A 26,506-nucleotide genomic window follows, 5' to 3' on the forward strand; every position below is an offset into this window, starting at 1 on the left:
GCTAACAACCTCATCCTGTAAAAGAAAAAAAGCACTTGTTCAGAAATATTCACAAAAGCCTCGGACAAGGACTGATAACTTGGCACGACCTCAGCAAAAGAAAATGGACATGAGATTTGGAACATGGAATATTAGGAGTCTTTATAGGGCAGGCGCGTTAAAATCCGTAACGAGTGAGTTAGAGAAATACAGGATGGACGTAGTAGGAGTTCAGGAAGTTAGGTGGGAAGGAAATGGATCTGAGAATTCCGGAAATTTTACGTTCTTTTACGGGGAAGGAAACAAAAATCACCAGTTAGGGACAGAGTTTTTCGTTCATAAACGTATATTACCAGCAATTAAACGGGTTGAATTTGTCACTGACAGACTTTCTTTTATTACTCTTAAGGGACGGTGGTGTGATATTATTGTTTTAAATGTACATGCCCCAACCGAAGATAAGGATGACGATATAAAAGACAGTTTTTACGAAGAAGTGGAACGGATATTTGACCAACTCCCGCGATACCATATGAAAATTCTATTAGGGGATTTCAATGCGAAGGTAGGACGAGAGGATATTTTCAAACCGATTATAGGGAACGAAAGTCTGCATAAGGAAAGTAATGACAACGGTGTTAGACTCGTAAATTTTGCAACATCCAAAAACCTAATCGTGAAGAGTACAAAATTCCCACATCGCGACATTCATAAATACACTTGGACATCACCAGACGGGAAAACACATAATCAAATTGTTCACGTTTTAGTAGATAGAAGAAGGCAATCTATCATAATTGATGTCCGGTCGTTTAGAGGGGCTGATTGCGACACCGACCACTACCTGGTAGCAGCGATAATACGAGAGAGGTTATCGTTGAATAAAGGTAATATTCATTGTCCGAAAACGGAGAGATTCAATTTAAAGAAATTAGAAGAGAGCCAGGTAAGAGAGAAATACCAGATTGAAGTTTCGAATAGATTCTCGGCTTTAGAAGATTCGGAGTGCACTAGTATTGAGGATACCTGGATTGAAATTAGAGATAGCATTAAAATTTCAGCAAAAGAAAAATTGGGACACGCGGAAATACGTAGGAACAAACCATGGTTCGACCAGGAATGCATAAAACTAGCAGAGAAGAGAAAACAGGCAAAATTACGCTGGCTACAAAATCCGAATGAAATAACTACACAAAATTTCGCAGATATCAGGCGGGAAACTTCCAAAACTTTTAGAACAAAGAAACGCGATTTTTTGAAAGCTAAAATTAAGGAACTTGAAGATAATAGTAAAAATAAAAATATCCGGGACATGTATAAGGGAATCAACGAATTTAAGAAAGGCTATCAACCTCGTGCTTACATATTAAAGAAATCTGACGGTACAGTTCTCACTGACACGGATAGCATCTTAAATAGATGGAAATATTTCTTTGACGATTTGCTTAACACGCAACCGAAAACTAGTGTGCGTGGAGAAAAGGAGATACACACCGCAGAACCGTATATTCCAGAACCCAACCGAATAGAAGTAGAAACCGCTATAAAGAAATTAAAGAAACACAAATCTCCGGGTGTAGATGAAATTCCGGCTGAGTTAATTTTAGCTGGAGGCGAAAAATTGTGGAACAAGATACACAAACTCATTCTCCTTATCTGGAACAAGGAAGAATTGCCACAAGAGTGGAAAGAATCAATCATTGTTCCAATTCACAAGAAAGGCGACAAAACTGACTGTAATAATTATCGAGGCATCTCTCTTCTGTCAACATCCTATAAAATTCTTTCAAATATTCTATTAGCAAGACTGACCCCATACGCAGATGAAATTATTGGAGATTATCAATGCGGATTTAGACGGAATCGATCAACTATCGACCAAATATTTACTATTCGCCAAATACTGGAAAAAAAAGTGGGAATACAATACCCCGGTACATCAACTATTTATTGATTTTAGAAAGGCGTACGACTTGGTTAGGAGAGAAATATTATACAACGGCCTTATAGAACTTGGAATACCGAGAAAGCTAATTAGATTAATTAAGATATGTTTAAATGAATCCCAAAGTAAAGTCCGGGTATGAAAATTTTTGTCCACGAGCTTTCACGTCGAAAATGGCCTGAAACAAGGAGATGCGTTGTCGCCATTATTATTTAACTTCGTCCTGGAATACGCTATAAGGAAAATCAAAGATAGTAACCAGGGCCTAAAATTGAACGGTATTCACCAGGTTATGGCATATGCTGATGACGTAAATTTAATAGGTGATGATAGGAGAACAAAAGAAAGAAATGCAGAGATCTTATTAAACGCTTGCAGGGACATGGGTTTAGAAGTAAATGCAGATAAAACTAAATACATGGAAGTGCGTCGGGACCGGAATACAGCAAACTATGGATGCTGTAAAATATTAAATAATACTTTTGATAAAGTGGATAGTTTCAAATACCTAGGATCAATATTAACAGAGGAAAATCACATTCACGGAGAAATTAAATGTCGACTAAAAGCAGGGAATTCTTGTTACTATTCGGTTCAAAATCTCTTGTCGTCGCGAATTCTGTCGAGAAATTTGAAGCTTAAAATATACAAAACGGTAATCTTGCCTGTTGTTTTGTATGGCTGCGAAACATGGTCGCTTACTCTGAGGGAAGAACATAGACTGAAAGTATTTGAGTACAAGATCCTGAGACGAATATTCGGACCCAAGAGGAACGGGAATGGGGAATGGCGGAAACTTCATAACGAGGAACCACATAATTTATATGGTTTACCCAACATTGTTAGGGTCGTGAAGTCTAGAAGGCTTAGGTGGGCGGGTCATGTAGCTAGAATGGAAGAAAGTAGAAACGCTTTCAAAGTCTTGACAGGAAAACCAATCGGAAAACGACCATTAGGAAGACCTAGGCGCAGATGGGAGGACAATATTAAGATGAATCTCGCAGAGTTTGGAATACAAAGTAGAAACTGGATGCAGTTAGCTAAGGATAGAAGTCAGTGGAGAGCTTTTGTGAACGCCGCATTGAACCTCCGGGTTCCATAAGCCATAGAGTTAGTTAGTTAGTTAGTTTTTATGGATTTTATATCTTTTTTTGCACCTATTATCACTTGTTACTTGTCCAATGCAAAAATGCATGGCGTTAAAATATGTATATGAATCAATAACTCATGTATCCATTCTATAATGTCTTATATTAATATCACTTACTACAGAGTTTGTCCGGAAAGTAGTAGGACTGACTATTTCCCGCAAAAATATGGTGAAGAAGGGGATGTTACTGCGCTGGTTGGGTGTGGTGGGATCTTAGCTAACAGCGTACCAGTCGCCAGTCGTCTTCAAGCCTTCACGGGGTGTAGATCGAGTTTAAGGTGAACCTCTTTTAAAGCACCTTATAATCTCCACTATGAATCGTTTGTTAGAGCAGAGTCACCCGGTGAAGTTTTGCATCAAACTGGGTAAAACTGTGAGTGAGACCCATACGATGATCAAGACTGCTTATGGGGGTGATGTCATGGTCGATCAAGCGTTGTTGAGTGGCACAAATCATCTTTCTTTGGCTGAAAATGAGTGGTTCACACATAGTTTGTATCGCCTAGTCAGACTGTGAATGTTGTATTCTACGTGGAAGTACTTGAAAGACTTAGAAAATGAGGCGACCGCGTCCGTCCACCATTCGCTGGATCATGGGGACTTCAGCCCGACAATGCACCGAGCCACACCACCCTTGTTATCATGAACTTTCTGACCAAACATGGCATCACACAGCTTCCCCAGCCACCCTACAGCCCAGATATCGCTCCTGCAGACTTCTTCTTCCCTCAACTGAAAAGGGTCATGAAAGTACAGCACCACGGCTCGATCCAGGCCATTCAAGAGGCCGTAACGAGGGAGCTGAAAAGCATTCCAGTATTGCGTTCCAGGGAGCCTTCCGTGATTGGCACAGTCGCTTGAAACGCTGTGTTGATGCAGAAGGGGCATATTTTGAAATATATTAAGTCGACGTGCCAAAATTGTCAATAATTTTTTTTAAAAAAGTTCAGTCGTACGATTCAGTCCCGGACAAACCCTGTATTTATAATAGCTTCAAGTAAAGTGCGTGCTTTTCTCTCTTTGCAGATTGCGAACAAGGGAAATATGGTTCAGATTGTAAACAAGTGTGTGGAAACTGTGCCAATTCATCATGTGATAGGTTTACAGGGATGTGCCGGGATGGTTGTATAAGTGGATATTTTCTACCATATTGTACAGAAAGTAAGTACTAACTTTTACTAGATAAAGAATCTGGTATATTATCTGTTAGTATGTGTTTGTATATTTGTATATGAAATGAAATCTTTAAGTTTTACGTCGGCTTGGCTAAAAGAAACGGTGATTATGAGAAATGAATGAAATGGTGGAATGAAGAAAGTGGGAGGAAACGGGAGAGCCCCGAGGAAACCCAAGTACACCCAAGTTTTTTCCACCACAAAATTCCCTTGGTGCGAGCTGGGATCGAACCAGGAACCCCAGAGGTAAACGTACTAGAGGTGCAACAGAGGTGAACGTTCTACCACTAAGCCACCACCGCGGCCCAATATTCGCATATGAACACCACAAGGAAAAATGAAGAAGTCAAGAAATGGCCGAAAATGATTGATTGATTGATTGATTGACTTGGAGTTTTACGTCCCGTTCAGCAGCGATTCTATATGAGACGTGGACCTACTGATTAACGTGGAATCCGAACCACATGAGTGGCCGAAAATGAGTTAACAGCAGAATTATGTACCTGAAACGTGTAGTTTGCATGGACTAAATAACACAGTGAGAAGAATTTTAGTCACTAACGTAAAAAATGTAATGCTAATGATTTCGCCTACAGGGGAAGAAGATGGTGTCAGTGAAAAGTAGGGCAATTGTATAAAGTTATAAAAAAAACTGACTTGCCTCCTTTTCCCCATGTAGTCTTCATATATTATTAGTTTTATTATTTAATGGATATATTTGTAATGGTATTTATTATAGCCGAAGTGTTAAGGCTCATGGACATGGATATGAACTAGATGTGGACGTTGAGTACAGTATTTTCCTGTAGCCAAACTTGCTACGAGGTTCTACGTAAAATAAATTTCCTTTTTCTTCGTATTTTCAAATTTACAACTAAAATAATTATAAGTGAATCTGACTTGATTTGAAACCACCATGTAAATGTACTTTTTTTTCGTTTACCATTTCGTATAGCCATAGAAATTAGGCTATATAATCATACATTTCCGTAGAGCTTATTCTTATATTGCCAAAAAATACTATTTAACAAACATGTATATATCGTTTTGAAACGGAGCTCCTCATACATAGAATTCTGTAACATACCAGGCAATTATTTTCGATATTGATTCAGCGTGAGATGAACAAGTTCCTGGTCTCATATTATTCCTCTGTTGTAGCCTTAAGTTATAGATCTGTTCCAGCATTCATTCTCATAGTCTGGAAATCTACAGTAATATCAAAACTATGAAATGAAACTCATTCATGAAGTGAAGCTGAAATTGAATTTTAAACTGTGATTTCGGAATTTATCGGAATTTATTTTCTGTTACCTATCGGCTTGTGCTGTACGTATTTTTACATTGTACCGACGCTGACGTGACGCTTCCAGTGAATTCTTGTACAACGTCTTTACTCATACTTTTTGAGGAGGTATTGCAGGCACTCACAGTGGTTATTACCTCATCCGCCATCTTTTAATTTTCGTGTATGAATTCTGACCTGCCACGTAGTATTATTTCCAGACAGTGAGACGTCCTTTACATGCTCTTGTCCACTCAATTTACATCATAAAATGTCCGGGAATCCCTAACGTCCTTTGGGGAATCCCTTGCGACACCATTACACAAATCTGAAAACTGCAAATTTGGATAGAGCAGGTTAGGATCCTTTGACGATACCATGCCGCATTATGTCTACAGTCAGTAGTGTGTAGAATATTTAACTGTAAAGTTTGTTTTCCCACGCTTTCGGCAGCCTATAAGACGTAAACGACGCGGTTTTCGCGCTATATTTATTGGAACTTTTTGTTTGTTTTCAGGAATCACTCCTCTGCTTTTATACAACGAATTTAGCACCATACTATATATATATATATATATATATATATATATATATATATATATATATATATATATATATATATATATATATAACTGTATGACCTATAGAACTCGGAGGTTCAATGCCGCGTTCACAAAAGCTCTGCACTGACTTCTATCCTTAGCCAACTAGCCAGTCTATCCTTAGCCAGTCATTTGCATCGAAGCCTTATGACTGTTTTGAGTGACAATCAGCCTTAATAATTGACGGGGCCTGTCACAGAGGAATTTCTTCCGATTACTGTTCCTTTTCGTCGATATGGTTTTGCTGATAGTTTTGTAGGGCGTAATCAGATAGAATACTGTCTCACATGACACACGTTACATCTTGCCACTTTCATCATGCTCACACTGTATAAATAAGCACCAACAATTTGTCCACCTTGGAGACCAGAGAGGTCACCCATTTTATACTATCTCCAGTGGCAGGTTTAGACGTTTTGGGGCCCTGAGAAATTTATTGTCAGACATCCCTCACCCAACACAACATCCACTATCATTCAGTTTTGCTTGAGCCACAGACTGTTTTGCAGTACATTGTATTTTAGTACATAAACTTATCTTTGGAGTCAGCAGTTTAGTAGACGAGTCATGTAACGCTTTCTGACCAGTATTGAATATGAACTATGAAGTCATTATTTTAGAGGAAGTTCGGGTATTATGGAATACCACTTTTGTTTCGCTTGTAACTCAGTTAATAATTGCACATTTAAGCAAAAAGAAAAACAAGTATACGCCTCAAATATTTGGCATTATTTATGCGTATCTTGATAAAGAAGTTTCGATACAGGGGTGGGCAAAATTTATAATTTGTAAAGAAACCACTTTTGGAGGGTAATATGAAACAGTCGGGTAATATGGAATACAAATGCTATATGGAAAAGAAATGAGTTTTCTGTTGAACATACAATGAATACAGTGACAATATATAAAAATTCTGAATGCCAAGCCATAACTGGATGTGATTACTTGCAAAAGTCACAAATATAATACTCTGCTTCAGGATCGGCACAGTCATTCTGTACTCTTATTAAACATGATGATCGAAGGACCCAAGCTCAACCCTTGTATCATCAGAAAATTTGCTGTAATAAAAAATACACTTAGCATTGTTGTCATCATAAATGTATTTTAATTGGCCAATATCGATAGATATTTTTGTAATTGGAATACCATACGGAATACAGAATAACATGCTTTTCTTGCGGGTATTCCATATTGCCCTCCAAGCCACCTTGGAAACGAAAGAGCTGTTAAACGCATTCGAAGGCGTATCGGATATTGGCGCTTATCAAACTACCATTCTCTATATCCAACGTCATAGTAAACAAAGAATTGTTGTTCTACTACATTTCAATAGGAAAATATAGGTTGTAAAACACTTACCTGTAAAAGTCTTCGCGAATAAGAAATCAGATTTTCACATCTACCAACACAACGAATGTCACAATCACAGGGAGACTGACTGTAGAACAACATGGGAACGTGAGGTAGTAGTTTCTTTCCTCTCCGCTTGGAAGCAACATATCACAGGCGAGATAATGAGGTATTACATATTACCCGACTATTCCATAATACCCGAACTTCCTCTATATTAAGTGGACCGCTGGGAATACGTGTGGTAGACCAAAAGAAAAGAATATTACCAAATCTTGTTTAAACGAATAATCTCCTTCGATAAAATACCCTTTCTTATGTATGACTACCTTATCAAATTCTACAAATTCACTCTCCCTAGTACTGTATCGGTGGAAACCATTTTGCATAAGATAAAAGAGAATTTCCGGCCATACAAAATATGAAGAAGGGAAGTCAGCACTTTATTTACCATAATATATGGGGGGCGCGGTAGCTCAGTGGTAGAGCGTTCACCTCTGGTGCTTGTGGTCCCTGGTTCGATCCTAGCTCGCGCCGTGTGGACTTTGTGGTGGACAAACACCGTGCTCGTGGGTTTACTCGGGGCTCTTCCATTTCCTCCCACTTTCTTCACTCCACCATTTCACTCATCTCTCATCATCACCGTCTCCTTTAGCTTAACCGGCATTACCGTGGGACATAAAACTTAAAGATTTCATTTAATTTTTACCATGATATGAGAGGATTTAGCGAACATCATGATAATTGTCACTTTTGGTAAAATTAAGTAATTAGGTGAACTGGATTGGTATTAAACCACAAGGGAAACTTGTTTGGTATGTGTCATTGTATCGAATTGCATAGGAATGATAAACTTTCTCTTCATACTTACTCGAAAGTCAGAAAATCTGGCATACAATTATGTTTCCACGAGCTGCCCAGATTATACAAATAACAACATTGTTATCCGGAATAGGCTTTTTACAAATATTGGTAATAATAATAATAATAATAATAATAATAATAATAATAATAATAATAATAATAATAATAATAATAATAATAATAATAATATAGAAACTAGATTACTATTATTCTTCTCGCAAGAAATTCTAACTATGACGAATTTAAAAATACCATAGGAAAATAATACAGCTAAAGACAATATAGGAATATTACGAAAGAGTATTATGAAGATAATTTAAAGTTAAGTATGATTTCTTTTGTCACTGGAATTCTTTATAATAATTGATACTAACAGAAAAACAGACTAATAAAGCAATATGTTGATACTGAAAAATTAGTAATTTCTCCATATAGCCAATGATAAGATATTCAGAAAAGTGATCAATTTTGAATTATCCCTTTCATTAATCATTCATAATGGGAGCCATTTCAACACAGCTAAATACAGTTACATATATAAAGACAAGGAGATTTAATGTTGATAATTATGGTTGGAGGGGGTAATTCGATATACCCATAATTTCCAATATATATTAATTAATAATATATATATATTAATTATGTATTAATTAATTAATTACGAGTATTCATAACGTCAGAGCTGCTTCAACACGGCTATAGCATAAAGGTGTATACCAGGAGATAAATTGATACCGACATTAATTTGATTAAATAGGGGTTACATGAGACACATCATGTATAGGCCTATATCCATCTTAGAATATCGTGGCAACCCTGTTATTTTTTGTTCTGGAGTTAGCAGTTATCTGAATCGCCGCTGTGCTCGGTCCGAGTTTAGGGTTGTCAACGGATCGAGTGGCTCGGCTCACAGCTCATCTACTATCGAGCCGAACTGAGAAATGAGCCGAGTCAACACCTCACCTAACCGAGACGGCAAAAACCGATGGCTTACCTGAGCCGAATCAAACCGATTCGGTATCTCATCCCGAACGAGCCGATGGCTCATCCCAACCGAGCCGGCTCGAGCTGTTCGCTCAGTTGAACCGAGCCAAGCCCGTTGACAAAACTTAGGTTCAGAAATACGACCGTGCAGGTCATCCTAGATGGTAAAAACTACAGTATTACATATATTGGTGCTCATGACATTCGAGGCTGTCCTTTTATTTTTTTAAAAAATCTATTGTGGTCTCGTTATCGAGACGAGATGAAATGCAAGCAGTGTCCCCTCTGGTGAGCAACACTAAAGGTTGTTTTTTTTTTTTTTTGTATTCCACATTACGGTTTACATTTCTCATGGCTTTCGTTTTCCAGTTTAATCAGGCCATAATTTTAAAATGAGCTAAACGAGCGAGTCATGTATCAAGCTCGACTCGACTCGAAACTCGATCTCAAAAACAGTAACTCGGCTCGGAACTCGTCTCGAGAAAACTACCTTTGACTCGGCTCGACTCGTGCCCATCCCTAATCGTAGCTCAGAAGCCAATACGCTCAATGGCCAATACGCACCAAAGGTTTCTGGTTCATGCTATTTTGTGGTGGGAAACATCATGTCATTGAGTTTTGTCGGAGTTACACCGTTTCCTCCCACATGCTCATTGCGTCAATTATCTTACAATCATTTCTTACCATTAATTATCCTTTTCCTTTATTCTAAACAACATGAGGTGTAAAACTAAGTTTCTTTTCATTTCAACAAGGTAGTTCGATGACCTGGTCGACTGTTTTCCTTTTATGTAAGGTAAAGTGAAGATAATTCACGCACAATTCATTAAACGTCTATAAAATGGCTAATATTGAAGCAATATTGCTAAGAATGACGCAGTGTGTTGTCGGGTACCTTGTGCACAATACCAGACCCACAATCATTGTTGAGAGTGATAGTGCTTGCATGTTGGCCACTTTTCAAACCCCTATTTTGTGGGACATCTCCTACAGGGTAGGAAAATTGCACACACGGGTAGGTGAGATTGCGTATGACGTAGATATTACAGAAATCACCTAGTATGATGAGGAAAACTTAAAATATGTTTCGGAAACAACACAGCTCACAGCGAACACTTGCATGCTAGTGAAAATGCACTACTTTATATCGGTACTATGCAAACATAGACTGTGATCCAAAATAACAAAAAAAAAAAAAAACTAAAATTGACAGTAACTCAACGGATAAAACCACATTGAAAAAAATTACCGTAACCAGAGCGCCAAGAGGAGAAGCTGGTACTAGTTTTGGAGGGCTAATTTGAGTTTACGCCTCATCCATAGAAGCTACATTTCAGAAAAAAAATTGCAACTTTCAGTCGGGCTGAAAGAGGTTGCTCAGCCCCTGGCCACCATGGGCTCTGAAAAGATGGCAGTGGGGGGCCCCTGGCACACAAAAATATGTACGTAATAAACCAAACCACGTATATTATAGCAAACCAGAGGTAATATAGCAACCAGGGAGATGGACCCAATTTGAAAATTTTCTTCGGGCGCCCATGTTGGCCACCACTAGTTAGGGGTCTGATGTACTAAAAGAAACCAGCTGTACTTATTGCATATTTTCTCATTATTCTGTCTAGTATCAAGTGCACGAAAAATAGTGTTAGTTATCTCGCATGTGTTCTATGAATGCGCGATCTCTCCTACTTTATGGTATTGTGAAAGTAGAGTGGCGTCACCTGACACCCGGTAGCTGAAAAATCGCCCTTTTTTCCAGGGTCCCCTGAGAGCAAGGACTCAATTTTCCAGTGTCTCACGATACGCTATGACCCACGCACCGTCAACCCACGATCTTTTACGACCTCCATTTTAGGGGTGTATTCATTCCCTTTTATGAGCATATTTTAGGGGGTGTACTTGTTCCCTTTTATGAGCCCTTTTTAAGGGGGTGTACTCGTTCCCTTTTATGAGCATATTTTCCACCCCCTATTTTAACACATAAGATTACGAAACATATAGCATAGCAGATAATACATGACTCATTCCCTTTTATGATCACTTTTTCCAACCCCTATTTTAACATAGCAGAGACTACGAACACATTCTCCAACCCTTATTTAAACATAGCAGAGAATACATGGAGATTACAAACATAGCACAGATTACATAGCAGAGCTAACCCCTAGCAGACAAACACCTATGTAACATAGCAAAGAGGGTGTACTCGTTCAACCTCTATTTATACATAGCAGAGGTAATAAAAGAGTATGGCATATTATTTAACCCTATTTTAACATAGCAGGGGTGTACTCGTTCCAACCCCTATTTGAACATAGCAGATAATACATAAAATTCATTTTTTTTCAACATAGCAGACAATGAATACCAACATAATAGAGGGGTGTACTAGTTCAACCCCTATTTATACATAGCAGAGGTAATAAAAGAGTATGGCATATTTTCCAACCCCTATTTTAACATAGCAGATAATAAGGGAGTGTATTCATTCAACACAGCAGGGCTCAGAAAGTGGTGGACAATCTAACACATTGAAAACTTGTTCTTTTGTATGAACAAAGCAAAGTCAAAAATTTTGATTTCGAAAAAGTTGAAAGTTGCACGATGTTTATCAAACTCGGGTAGATGATACGTTTGATGATCTTAAATCGAATGCTGTTAAAATTTTATTTCTATCTCTCACCGTTTTCCAGATATAACGATTCGAATTTTTCAAAATTTTACTAACTTCGACCCATCTGGTTTCTGAGTTTTTGAAACTCTGTATATGTGTACTCCACTGGAAAGACCCGTCAAAAATGTGGTTATGTTTGCTCTATCTCTTACCGCTTTCGAGATATGACGGTCTAAAGGCAAAAGTTTCGATTTTCGAAAAAGTTGAAAGTTGGGCGATGTTTACCAAACTTGGGTAGATTATACATTTGATAATCCTAAATCGAATGCCGTTAAAATTTTATTTCTATCTCTCACCGTTTTCGAGATATGACGATCCGAAGGTTTTTTGGCAACTTGGCCCACCCTTGTCGTACAAGATTGAAACATGGTTCCATGGGTTCTTCGTGTGTAAAAACGGCAAGGGCTGGGGTACGGGGAGATTTTTCGATTATTTTTTGATATTTTTCACCGTTTTCGAGATATGGGCCATTTTATGATTTTTGGACACTCAAATGGACTTAGAAAATATTTAGCACATATCTTAACCGTTTTTGTTAGGAGCCAATAGTAAATAGTTTTATTTTAGCCAATGAGATACTTGACTTGCAGATTTTGCTCCAATGAAAAAGAGTTTTATTTTAGCCAATCAGAGGAAAGCAGAACAACTATATAAGGGCTGAGGTTCGAAGCAATTCTTAGTCAGTTATTCATCGGCTTGCAAAAAGACAACATCGTGTGCAGAGTGAGAGAACATTGAAGTGAATTTTGTGTGTGAATTAAGGGTAAGTATTTTTGAAATTTGTTAAAATTTTGGGTGGTGAATTTTAAGTGTTCCTTATAACCTCACCCATGATTAATTATTTTTTGAATAATACGTTGTGGTGAATACGTTCATGAAAACCAGAGGTCACAGCGGTCAAAAGTAAGTGAAATATCGATTTTTTAAAAATTAAGTATTTTTGGACCGTCAAAATTTTCGGGTGGTGATTTTTAAGTGTTCCTTATAACCACACCCATGATTGATTATTTTTTGAAATATAAGTTGTGCTGAATACGTTCATGAAAACCAGAGGTCACAGCGGTCAAAGATAAGTGAAATATCGATTTTTAAAAAAATTAAGTATTTTTGGACTCAAAATTTCGGGTGGTGATTTGTAAGTGTTCCTGATAATCACACCCATGATTGATTATTTTTTGAATAATACGTTGTGGTGAATACGTTCATGAAAACCAGAGGTCACAGCGGTAAAAAATAAGTGAAATAATGATTTTTTTTAAAAATTAAGTATTTTTGAACTCAAAATTTTGGGTGGTGATTTTTAAGTGTTCCTTATAACCTCACCCATGATTGATTATTTTTTGAAATATACGTTGTGCTGATTACGTTCATGAAAACCAGAGGTCACAGCGGTCAAAAATAAGTGAAATATCGATTTAAAAAAAAATTGTCAAAATTTTCGATGGTGATTTGTAAGTGTTCCTTATAACTTGCCCTATAGTTGGTTGGTTGATGAAATATTCGATGTTTTCGATCATGCTAATTATGAATATTATATCTTCTTTCCCATAAATAATAGTTTATGTGGGATACGCCTAATAAGCAATTTTTTGATGATTTTGCAATGTAAGAAATGTAATAATTTGCTTTTTCTCTATTTTCAGGTTTAGAAAATATCACTAAAAACGTTAGGAAGAATACGTTATTGGAAAAAACACTTCTTGGTCTTCTATAGTGGGAACAGCCCCAATTACAGTAAAAGCATCAAACAGCGGAAATACGTGAGATATAGTTTTTCGTAAAAAAAACTACTTCTTTTACTACTAATAATAATTGCTAGTTGATAGAATACTATAGTACTCTAAGCAATAAAAAATGGAAAGTTCTAGTAAAATTACAATTATTAACAAAATAACTAGAAAGTACAAAAAATTCGGAATGAATGGTACAATGATAACTGCACAACTTGCGAGAACCCCTGAAGGGAAAAACCCAATTACCTGGTTGCGAAGCGGAATTGCTCAACTATTGAATATGTTGATGGTAGATGTAGATTCCCACCATCAGGTAGGGTTGACATTATGGAATCAGAATAATCCAGATAGATCGTTTTGGTTTTCATTTCGAGAAGCAGCGAATGTCGGTGAAGACTTCGTCTGGGAGGCTCTGAATCGAGTCATACAGTCTAATGCAAAATTTATGGAACAAGATCGTTTTGTTATTGATTTTCACCATGTGGCTTTACCTATAGGGGAAGGGAGGAAAAGTCAAAATTTTACCTCTGATGAAGAATATATGAAAAAATGCAATGGTATAGTCGTTATTAAAAATAAAGATAGTAGTTGCCTTGCTCACGCCCTTGTAGTTGCTAAAGGGCTCATTGATAAAGGGGATAAAAATGCGTCTCAACCCTATTATAATCAAAAAAAAGAACTTTATGTCTTTGGAAGCTAAATTATTGTGTAAGAGTTCTGGCGTTAATTTGATGCATGGTGGTGGAATACCTGAATTAAAACTAATTCAAACATATTTAACTGATTATACGATTACAGTGTACGACGGTGACGGGGGAGAAAACATTTTTCGAGGGCATCGGTGGTGAGAAAAAAATTAATTTACTCCTGATAAATAATCATTATAACGTTATTACCAATTTATGTGCTGCATTTAGTTGTGTGTACTTTTGCGAAACATGCCATAAAAAATATGATCATAAAGAAAGGCATATAGGGCACTGTAAGGCATTATGCCCTAAATGTCAAAAAAATCGTCCATGTAAGAAAATAGATGAAGTATTAAATTGTAATAATTGTAACAGATGTTTTTACGCTAACGAATGTATGGCGTATCATATAAAATCAGGTTTGTGCTCACAACTAAAAGTATGTAAAATATGTCTTAAAGCGTATGTTATCAAGAAAAATAGAAATCCTCACCAGTGTGGGGAAACATTCTGTATAAACTGTGACAATATGATGCCCCCGTCATTTATGTTACATGCAATCACGAAAATATTCAAACGTAGGAAAATGGATGATGATATTCTATGACATTGAGTGCAGGCAAGATGAAATATTAAGTGAACATTTGCCTAATTTGCTAATCACACAGCAAGTATGTTATCATTGTTTTAAGAATAGCGAGGGTAATTCATGTACTATTTGCAGCAGAAAGGAAAACATTTTTTATGGTGAAGAGTGTGTTACTGATTTTCTGGAGTATTTATGTAGTAAGCCATCCAATATTAATAAAGTTATATGCATTGCACATAATGCAAAAGGATATGATGCACATTTTATTCTGCGTGCAATGATATCAGCGAAACGATGGACTCCAAGCGTCATAATGAAGGGGTGTAAAATAATGAGTATTGATTGTAAATATTTAAAATTTATCGATAGTATTAATTTCTTTCCGATGGCTCTATCAAAATTATCTGATGCATTTGACATAGAAGAAACAAAAGTTATTTCCCGCACTATTTTAATACGAAAGATAATCAAAGTTATGAAGGGCCTATGCCCGACCCTAAATTCTATGGTTTTCAGTATATGAAGGAAAAAGAACAAAAACAGTTTATAGAATGGTATGAAAAATCCTCAAATCAGACATTTAATTTTAAAGAAGAATTAATTCGTTATTGTCGCATGGATGTTAACCTTCTACGGAAGGCATGTGCTAAATTCGTAGTAGAATTCCATCAAATAACTGATGTTAATCCATAAGTCGAAGCAATTAGTATAACCTCGGCTTGTAATCTGGTATTTCGACGAAAAGAACAGACTATAGGTATTATTCCTCATAATGGTTATCGTTGGTCAGATCAACAGTCCATCGAAGCGATTCAATGGTTGGTTTACGAACAAGAAAGACTAGGTATTACAATCAAGCACGCAGCAAATGGAAAGGAAATGGTTCTAATGGGTGTTTTTAAAGTATATGGTTACGCACGTATAGATGAACAGATCCATGTATGGGAATATGAAGGTTGTTTTTATCATGGATGTGTTAAATGTTTTAAAACAGGGCGTAATAATTCTATATATAATGATCCACATACCACTCTTGAAATACGCTATGAAAACACCATTAGAAAAATTAATCATTTAAAAAACTTGGGCTACGTAGTTCATGAAATGTGGGGGTGTGAATGGAAGAATGAACTACGTAAAAATCCCCAAATTGCAGAATTGGTGGCACATCACCCCCTATGTAGAAAAGATCATATCAAACCTAGAGATGCTCTATATGGGGGCGATGTTCCGCTGTTAAATATTATTATAAGACTGCCCCCGGGGAGGAGATGCACTACGTGGACGTCATTTCACTATACCCCTACTGCTGCAAGGTGAAAAAATATCCCATAGGACACCCAAAAATCTATGTGGGTGCTGAATGTCCACCAATAGATAAATTTGAGGGTATCGTGAAATGTACAGTACTTCCTCCCCGGGATTTGTATCATCCTGTTTTACCATATTGCAGCAAACATAAACTTTTGTTCCCTCTGTGTCGCAGATGCGAGGACACTTTAAATACAGAGAAATGTGAGCATAGTGATGAGGAGAGGGCCCTCACTGGGACGTAGGTGGTGGACGAAGTACGTAAAGCCCAATAGAAAGGTTATAAAATGTTAGAAATGCATGAGGTATGGGAATATAAAGTAGTGCAATATGATCCTGTTAAAAAAGAAGGTGGCATTTTTACAAAATATATAAATATGTTCATGAAATTGAAAGCAGAAGCTCATGGTTGTCCTAAATGGTGTAAAAGTGAAGAACAGAAAAGTAAATATATTAAGGATTATTATGAAAGAGAGGGAGTACAGCTAGACAGTACTAAAATTGGAAAGAAAAACAAAGCAAGAAAAGGTATATGTGAATTGGCATTAAATTGTTTATGGGGCAAGTTTGCTCAAAATGATAATATGAGTCACACTGAAATTATTCGAGAACCTGCCATATTTTATGATAAATTAACAGACAGTAATGCTGAGGTAACCCAGGTAATTCCAATCGATGAGGATGCGTTTTTATTAAATTACCAGATATAAGATGACGCAATTGTTCCATTAAAAAATACTAATGTAATTATTGCGGCATATACCACTATGCATGGTCGATTAGAATTATACAGTTATTTAGAGAAGGTAGATAAAGATGTGATATACATGGATACTGATAGTCTTATTTATATAGTAAGAGCTGGAGGTGTAAAATTACCTCTTGGAGATTATTTTGGCGAGTTAAAAAATGAAATAGATAATGTAGGTCCCGGTCCCGATGCATATATTAGAGAATTTTGTAGTGGCGGGACAAAAAATTATGCTTACGAGGTCTTCAGTGGAGGTACAACAAAAACATGTTGTAAGGTGCGGGGAATTACTCTAAATAGTGAAACAATGAAAATTGTTAATTTCGAACAAATTAAAAATATGGTTCTTAATGATGCTCCTCCTGTAACTGTGTTAAACCCTTGCAAAATTGCTCGCACAAAAGACATCAAAATTATCAGCAAAGTGGAAACGAAAACCTATCAATTGGTACATACAAAACGCAAAAGAGTTGAAGGAAGTTATGATACAGTGCCTTATGGTTTTAAGAGAAATAGACTATTGTAAAAAAAAGAATAAGTTGTGTAAATAGATAATTATACATTATGGATAAAAACAACTTTTAAGTTCTTTCTACTTCATCGATAATTCCACAGATCTTTGTGTATATTTGAAATATAGTAGTGATTATAAATTTTACGTGTTTGTAAAATTACGCATTGTTAATGAATGTATTGTGTTATCAATTAATGAATGGTCCAGGTTTTTATCATATTCCATGTATATAAATGATTATTTTAGAGAAGGTGAGAATGCAACTGAATACGCACTAAGTGAGAAAACGAAAGTAATACTTGACGCTAATAATGACGATGTTAATTTAATGTATATTTGTGCAAATGATGAAAATAGTAGAGTTGAAATAGATTTTTCTACATGGAAAAAAATGTTACTATTTCCCATGTATTGATGAAGCAATTTCTTCATGTTCTACACTTGCTCCTCTAATAAGTAAATATCTATATGAATGTGTTGTGAAGGGTAAATTTTCTAAAGTTACTTTTGTTGAAGATACTGACACAGCAAATCGTATTCAACTAGAATTAGTTTCTATGTTATTGGGTGATTGATAAATATTTTATTTTTTTGAAGAAATATAAAATAGAGAGAAAAAATGGAGTTTCGCCATCCTTTCACTTGCATTATTGCAGGCCCCACTGGGTGTGGTAAATCATATTTTGTAAAAGAGTTTTTAAAACATTATGCCGAAAAATGGAAAAATATAGTATGGTGTTATGGTGAGTGGCAACCTCTGTATGAACCTATCCTCAGGTTGTACATTTAAAGAAGGGCTCCCCAAAATAGCTGATTTTTCAGCACAAGCTGGCCCACATCTTGTAATTATTGATGATTTAATGCGAGAATGTGATACACAATGGTTGACTTTTTTACTAAAGGTAGCCACCACCGAAATTTAAGTGTTATTTTTATAACACAAAATATGTTTCATCAAGCTAGAGGTATGCGAGACATCATTAAATTGCCATTATATAATATGTTTTAAAAACCCCAGAGACCAGGCTCAAATTAATTATCTAGCACGCCAATTATATCCGGGTAACACGAAATTTGTGCAGGAGGCCTATCAGGACGCAACACGAGATCCTCATAGTTATTTGGTTTTTAATTTAGAACAGGGCACTCCCGGCGAACATCGTGTTCGAACAAAAATTTTCCCCTCAGATTCTTACAATTATGTTTATGTACCAGTAAAAAAATAATCTCAATAACTTATATTTTAATACTCAATTTTAGTATAATAGCTACAGAAAAAAATATGATTAGCAAAGAGACTGCGCATTTACTAAAACTTTTAGCAAAGGCAAAACCTAAAGTACGCCAAGAAATTTTACAGAATGCTGATCCTGAATAATTCGCTTTATTTGTGAATGTTCCTATAACGTATTACAAGGAAATGTTCCGTTAAATAAAAAAGAGAAAAATAGATTAAAAAGATATAGAAAGGAATTGAGGTATTTAGCGAAAAAGGTCCATCATTAAAACAAAAGAAAAAACGAATAATTGTACAAAAAGGTGGGTTTCTTACTGCTTTGCTTGCACCTATTATTGGAGGTATACTATCTACTTTAATTAAATAAGTATGCAGCATGCACAAAAGCTTGTTTTAATTGCACCAGAAAAATTGCACCAATATCAAACTATATCTAATTTAGATTAGATGAAAAATATTTTAAATAATAAAAATATGAGTGTTGAAGAAAAATGGATACGCTATAAAGAGGTGTTACAAAAATATTTACACATTGTGCAAAAACCTATTGCAACAACATCAACTAGTGTTGGTACTAAGAAGGAGGAGGAGGACGAGGAGGAGGAGGACCATGAAATACTATCTACTCTCCCCGAAAATTGTCTGCGTAAAGCAAGACCTTTATTACGTAAATTAAAACAAAATTCCAACATTCATTGGGATGACAATGGTAATGTTAATATTTATAATAAATTAATTCCTGGAGCTAATATAGTAGATCTAATAGCAGATTTTGTCAGGTGTCGCAAGAAAAATATTCCCCCTACAGGTTGGGAACCCTTTGCTGTACTGTTAGCAAAATCCAATATACCTTTAGAGTATATAGGTAACCCACAGCGCATAGAATATATTCGTAAGCTGACATCATCATCATCTGCCGCTGATCCAAAACAGGAAGAGGAAGAGGAGGAAGAGGAGGAGGAGCCACCACGTAAACGTAGAGTTGTCAACAGATGGCGTGATTATAAAATATGAAGAAGCTGGCCGATATTTATTATAACCCTTCACACCCTGCCTCGTTTTCAACTGCTACGTCATTATGGAGAGCTGTGAAGAAATCAATTCCTTTACACAAGGTGCAACAGTGGGTAAAAGAACAGCCGACTTATACTCTGCATAAACCAGTACGCAAAAAGTTTCCACGTAATCCCTATTTAATGTTCAATATTGACGATCAGTGGCAAGCTGATTTAAACGATATGCACAGTCTGCAAAAGTATAATGATGACAATAGGTATATTTTAACAGTGATTGATTTGTTTAGTCGTTATGCATGGGCTGTGCCTGTACGTACAAAAACTGGTGAAAACATTATAAAAGCATTTAAGCAAATATTTGCATTTACCCGTCGTAGACCCTTACGTCTACAAACAGATAAAGGTACAGAGTTTGTTAATAAACCATTTCAGTTATACTTAAAAAAGCAAAATATTAAATTCTTCACAACACAAAACCCCGATATTAAGGTAGTGTAGTGGAACGTTTTAATCGAACTCTTAAGGAACGAATGTGGAAATATTTTACAGCAAAGAAGACTTACCGGTACATAGATGTGCTATCGAAACTTGTTCAGGGATATAATTCTAGACCACATGGAGCTCATCAATTACCACCTGCCAGTGTGAACCAAGACACTTTTCAACAAGTTTGGAATAAATTAATAAAACCGATGCCACATACTAACATTGCAAAATATAAAAAAGGTGATACTGTACGCATTACTAAAGCAAAACGGCATTTTGAAAAAGGGTACAAAGAAAAGTGGACTGTAGAAATATTTAAAATAAAACAGGTGATACATAAGGAAAAGAAAGTGGTTTATGTGGTGGAGGACTTAAATGGTGAAGTAATTGATGGTACATTTTACGAAGAGGAATTACAAGGAGTGCCTCTGCCGAAACTTTATGAAATAGACGAAATTTTAGAAGCTAAAGGTAAACGTGTACTTGTTCGTTGGCGGGGGTACCCCCCTTCCTTTAATTCATGGATTCCTGTGTCACATTTAAAAAACATTTAGCCACAATACAATATTATAAACGACTGTTATATTTGTGAATATAGGAAAAAAATAATAATGAATGATCCATACTTTAAATACTATACGCATCAAGCAGGAAGTGGTTATAACGTGTATAGGGGTGCACCATATCTGGAAGGTTATGGTATTGGAAGTTTTTTAGGTGGTTTATTTCGAAGTGTATTTCCGTTAATTAAACAAGGAGCAAAAACTGTTGGTAAAGAATTGTTACGTACAGGAATTAATGTAGCTGGAGATGTATTAGGTGATAATAGACCTATTGATGAAGCTTTAACATCACGTTGGTAAGAAGCTAAAAATAATTTAAAAACTAATGCTCAAAATAAAATAAATCAAGTGTTGGAAGGATCTGGAAAAAAAGAAAAAAGTTCATTTTGCAAAGACTGGTGGTAAAAAGAAAAGGAAGACGGAGAGTGATATTTTTGATTAATATGGAACAGACTAGCTTTTATCTTACATTACCGAGTAACAGTTCTATGGAGTATTTTCCACAAAATACTTTGTCATGTTATACTACCAAATTATATCATCCATTGGTGCTAGAGAAAGGTGAGTGGGAGACGGCAGTTGTTGAAGTACATTATACAAATTCATTTCAGAATAATACACTAATAATATTTATTACCGTCTCATGAATACAAAAAGCTGGAACATAACTAAAATCTTACCAGGACACTATTATAATGTTGATGATATTCTATCTCAAGTTAATCATAAAAGTGATATATTAAATTTACAATTAAAAGTTAAAGCATCAGTAAAACGAATCGAAGTCAGTAGAGTAATAAAAGATCAAGAGAAGCGTATAGAAGTACGTCTATCTTCTGAACTAGCCAGAATACTAGGCTTTGATCACATACAGCAAGAAGATATTGCAGTTGTGCATCATGCTCGTTATCCACCTGATTTACAAAAATCGCTACCTACACTTATGTATATTTACGGTGATATTGTAGAACCACAAATGGTGGGTGACACCATAGCTCCATTGTTACGTATTATAAATACAAATATTACAGAGTATGGTATTAATAATGTACATATTTTTGACAATCCTCACTATGTTCCCGTGCAACGTAAAAATTTGATCAAATTATTATTGATTTAAGAGATAGTACAGGTAATCCACTTCCTTTCCAACATGGCAGTGTATGTGTAAAATTACATTTTCGCAAACGTAATACGGTATTATAAATTTTACCATGTGTGAATATTAATAGTAAGAAACAAAAATGCAGTGTGAGTGTATGAAATCAGAATTAGATTTATTTGCGGGTTTACCCACTCAAACCAGTATTATAGGTAAAAAAATAGTTCCATATAAGCCTGTGGCTTCGATAGCTGATAATGCGCCAATAGAATTTGTTGTCCCCGGCCATGTGGATGACTATATTGACTTACCACACACAATGTTTTATATTAAAGGTAAAATTACTAAATCAGATGGTTCTAATTTAACTTCTGCCGATAAGAAAATCGGCCCTGTAAATGATTTTCTCAATGCAATGTTCAGTGAAGTGCAAATATATTTAAATAATCAACTTATTTCCTACTCTTCACATACATATCCATATCGATCGTATATTGAAAAACTACTAAATTATAATGCTGAAGCTAAATCAACGCATCTTCAAACATCAATGTGGTTTAAAGATACTGCAGGGCATATGGACAGTGTGGCCGATAGTAATGTAGGATTTAAACAACGTTTTCTTCTCACTACTTTAAGTCAGTCATTTGAATTATTGGGTTATATTCATGCTGATATATTTAATCAGGAGAAATTTTTACTGAATGGTGTACAACTGCGTATTAAACTAATTCCAGCTAAACCTACATTTTGTCTAATGGGTGACGCAGATGCTGATGGAAAAGTTGTAATTACAGATGCAACATTGCTTGTGAAAAAGGTTGATGTGTCACCAGCCGTTAAAATAGCCCAAAATAAAGTATTACAAAATCCTAAATTTAGAATAAAATATCCTATAACAAAAGTGCAGGTGAAGACAGAAAATCTGCCACAAGGAATTATGGATAGTACACTTCCAAATCTGTTTTCAGACATAGTGCCTAAACGTATTATTATCGGATTTGATAGTAATACTGCTTTTAATGGTACTTATCACACAAATCCGTTCAATTTTCAGCATTTTAATATGTCATTTTTTACATTGTATGTTGATGGAACGTCTGTGCCATCCAAACCACTACAACCTGATTTTGATAATAAGCTATATATGCAAGCATATTCCACGTTATTTACAGGTTCAGGTATTTATTATTCTAATCAAGGTAATAATATTTCACTCCCGAATATCCTAATGGTTATACTCTACTGGTGTTTGATTTAACTCCCGATTCTAGTGCTAGTGCTGCATTTCATACTAGTCCACAACGGAAAGGAAGTGTACGCCTAGAGGTTCATTTTAAAGAAGCATTGCCATCTCCTGTAACAGCGATTATTTACGGTGAATTCTCCTCAGAATTAGAAATTGATTTCCAGAGAAAAATATATATTAATTAAAAAATGTTAAATACACTTGAACTTTATGAGGCGCTGCAACAAAATCTGCCTAAAAACCATTTTATTGAAGTATATGCTGCAGATAAGCTACCGCTGTTTATTCATACATTTCCAGCAGCCATAATTATAAATACACATTCTAGTGATAAGTCTGGAGAACATTGGGTTGCTGTTTATATAACTAATATGCGTGTGGGGGAGTATTTCGATAGCTATGGTATTCCACCGTATATACATCATCATATAAGGTTTTTAAAACGAAACTGTCTGTATTATACATGGAATAATAGACGAATTCAAGGTGATTTATCTCAATTTTGTGGACATTATTGTTTTTTATATCTAGCATGCCGTGCGTCTGGTTATTCACTACGCAATTTCTTAAACAAATTCTCATTTACCACTATTGATGTTAATGATATTATGCTTTATTCATTTATGAGATGGTCACTGGCGCGAAATTAAGTTCTCCGTAAACCGTGTATGTATGATGGTCACTGGCGCGAGATTAAGTTCTCCGTAAACCATGTATGTGTGATGGTAGTTGACATGAGATTATATGTGTGTGTGTGTGTGTGAATAACCAGACGTCGTTATTTTTTTTAAAACTGCTAAAATGTCTACAAAATGAATAACCTAACCTTTTAACTCCGCCATTGCCAGTCCCAAGCCCGGGATGAGAAAGGAGGAGGGAAGGTTCTGCTAAATTATATAGGGGTTGGAAAAGTGCTCATAAAAGAGTACGAATACACCCTTGCTATGTTACATATTCTTATGTTCTCCTGTGTGTTCATAGTCTCAGTGTAATTTCTGCTATGTTAAAATAGGGGTTGGAAAATATGCTCATAAAAGAGAATGAATACACCCCTTACCTGATCTTCTATGTGTTACGTAGTCTTATGTATTATCTGCTATGCTATGTGTTCGTAGTTGAAACGAGTACACTCTTGTTATGTTACATGTTATTTGCTTACGTAGTCTTATGTGTTATCTGCTCTTCTGTGTGTTCGTAGGGGTTGGAAAATATGCTCATAAAAGGGAACAAGTACACCCCCTAAAAAGTGCTCATAAAAGGGAATGAATACACCTCTAACATGGAGGTCGTAAAAGATCGTGGGTTGACGGTGCGTGGGTCATAGCGTATCGTGAGACACTGGAAAATTGAGTCCTTGCTCTCAGGAGACCCTGGAAAAAAGGGCGATTTTTCAGCTACCGGGTGTCAGGTGACGCCACTCTACTGTGAATTGTCCTATTTGGCTACGGGGGAGTAAGCTTTCATAGCTTGGGTGGAATTTTCCAGACTAAGGGTAAACTACAAACAACGCTAGTTTAGACAATGAAGTAACTCTAATACGCATCACTTCTTTATTTCTTCCCACTACAATCTTTTTATGAATTTGTAGCGAACATTTGGGAATATTTGCGTACTTGCAGTATTCACTTCAAATGTGAAACATTTCTCAGCAAACAGCTTCTATCGACACATAATTTAACTGATGACTCTATTAGCAAAGTTGTCAATTCTCCGTTCGTTATAACTATCTTTTCTTTCCTTAATCCCGCCCATCTGGTCCCCACGCAATCTCCTGACATTATCTTATATATCCATCCCCTGCTTTTGTAAGAAGTGTGAAATATATATATTTCACACTTCTTACAAAAGGAGGGGATGGATATATAAGATAATGTCAGGATATATATATAAATTAACTAAAGCATATTTTTCAGAGTACGCTTCTTTGAGGTCGCCCCCTTCAGTTACATCTGGCTACACGTCGATAACCATCTCATTTGATGCCAATCAAGTGACAGGGAAGGGAGTGCCTCTCAACTATCAAGTACAATATAAGGTAAGTGAAATTACCTTATGTATAGAAGAATAATGTGGTTTCCTTAATTGAAAATATGCACAAATGACTCAATTTTATTATTGAATGAACAAAGCGATCGACTGAAGAATCTTTCATTTGACTTGTAAATTCTTTTAAAAAATTATATATATATGAAATATTACTTAGTTCGTGTTTAACACTAATTTATAGGACTTCCTTTCTTGTCCACCAAACAGCAAATTATTTACAATCGCAATGTTTTTTTCAATTTTCAGCAACATTACATTAAAAATGTTTAACTGTGTTGAGTAGAGTTTCATTTTTTTTTCTAAATGTAAAGCGAGACACAGTTATCATGATGTTTAGATCGCAAGTTTCTCATACGAAGATGTATATAGAACAATTAATTGGGAATAATAAAACAAAATACATTCATGAATGAAAATTAAAATGAAACTTAAAACCAAACACATGCGAAAGAGAAAACTTGTATTTTTTTTCGGTTATTTGAAAACAATTTTATAAACCATTGGACCGGTACAAAGAAATAATAACACCAATTGACAGCAACTTCACTGCTGCCAACAGAAAAGAATTTTAGTGATAGAACCATATCGATATCTCAATACTCATAAACCCAAGTCATGGGTTAAAATTTATAAATATCACTAAGAATTTATGTTGCACTCTTGTACGATAAAGCTAACTGGGAGCAGTATAGAACTGATATTAATATCGCGTTGGATCAGATGGAACCACCAACATCTGAAATTGATCTCAACAACGCCCTTCATAACATAACCACTGTACTTGTTGACAGTGCTAACAAGAATATCCCTACCTACCATGGTAAAACGTATCAACCAATATTACCACCTCAGTACCTCACACTTGTAAGAAAATCCAGGCAGTATTTTCGTGAATACGAGAGGACACGAAACCTTGAATATTTAGCTCAAGCGCGTCGTTGGCAACGCACAGTTCACAACTACATTGTTGCCCATAAAAGACTTAGTCGGAGTAAAGTGTGCAACAAGTTGAACACGGAAACGCACCCTACAAAATACTGGAAACAATTTAATCTATTGACTGGACAGAAAGTTGGTACTACTTACCCTCTGGTACAGGACGATCATCTTTTGCAGACATATCTCATTTGAAGCAGTCTTTACACCGCCTCTATCCACACACCGTTTAAGTCCCCGGCTATCTGAGCCAGCACTTAACCGATTGCTCCA

At 35.9% G+C, this 26,506-nt stretch overlaps 1 protein-coding gene across 1 annotated transcript in view; it reads left to right on the forward strand.

The window, feature by feature from the left end:
- Positions 1–26,506, forward strand: part of LOC145673397 (uncharacterized) — a 345,560-nt gene that overhangs the window by 257,005 nt on the left and 62,049 nt on the right. The window contains exons 18-19 of the mRNA XM_081743057.1: positions 4,101–4,235; positions 25,165–25,286. Of these exons, the coding sequence (XP_081599183.1) occupies positions 4,101–4,235; positions 25,165–25,286 (257 nt within the window). The remainder of the gene's footprint in view (positions 1–4,100; positions 4,236–25,164; positions 25,287–26,506) is intronic.

This window comes from Thermobia domestica, chromosome 16 (assembly GCF_964235325.1).
Source record: "Thermobia domestica chromosome 16, izTheDome1.hap1.1, whole genome shotgun sequence".
NCBI classification, from domain to species: domain Eukaryota; kingdom Metazoa; phylum Arthropoda; class Insecta; order Zygentoma; family Lepismatidae; genus Thermobia; species Thermobia domestica.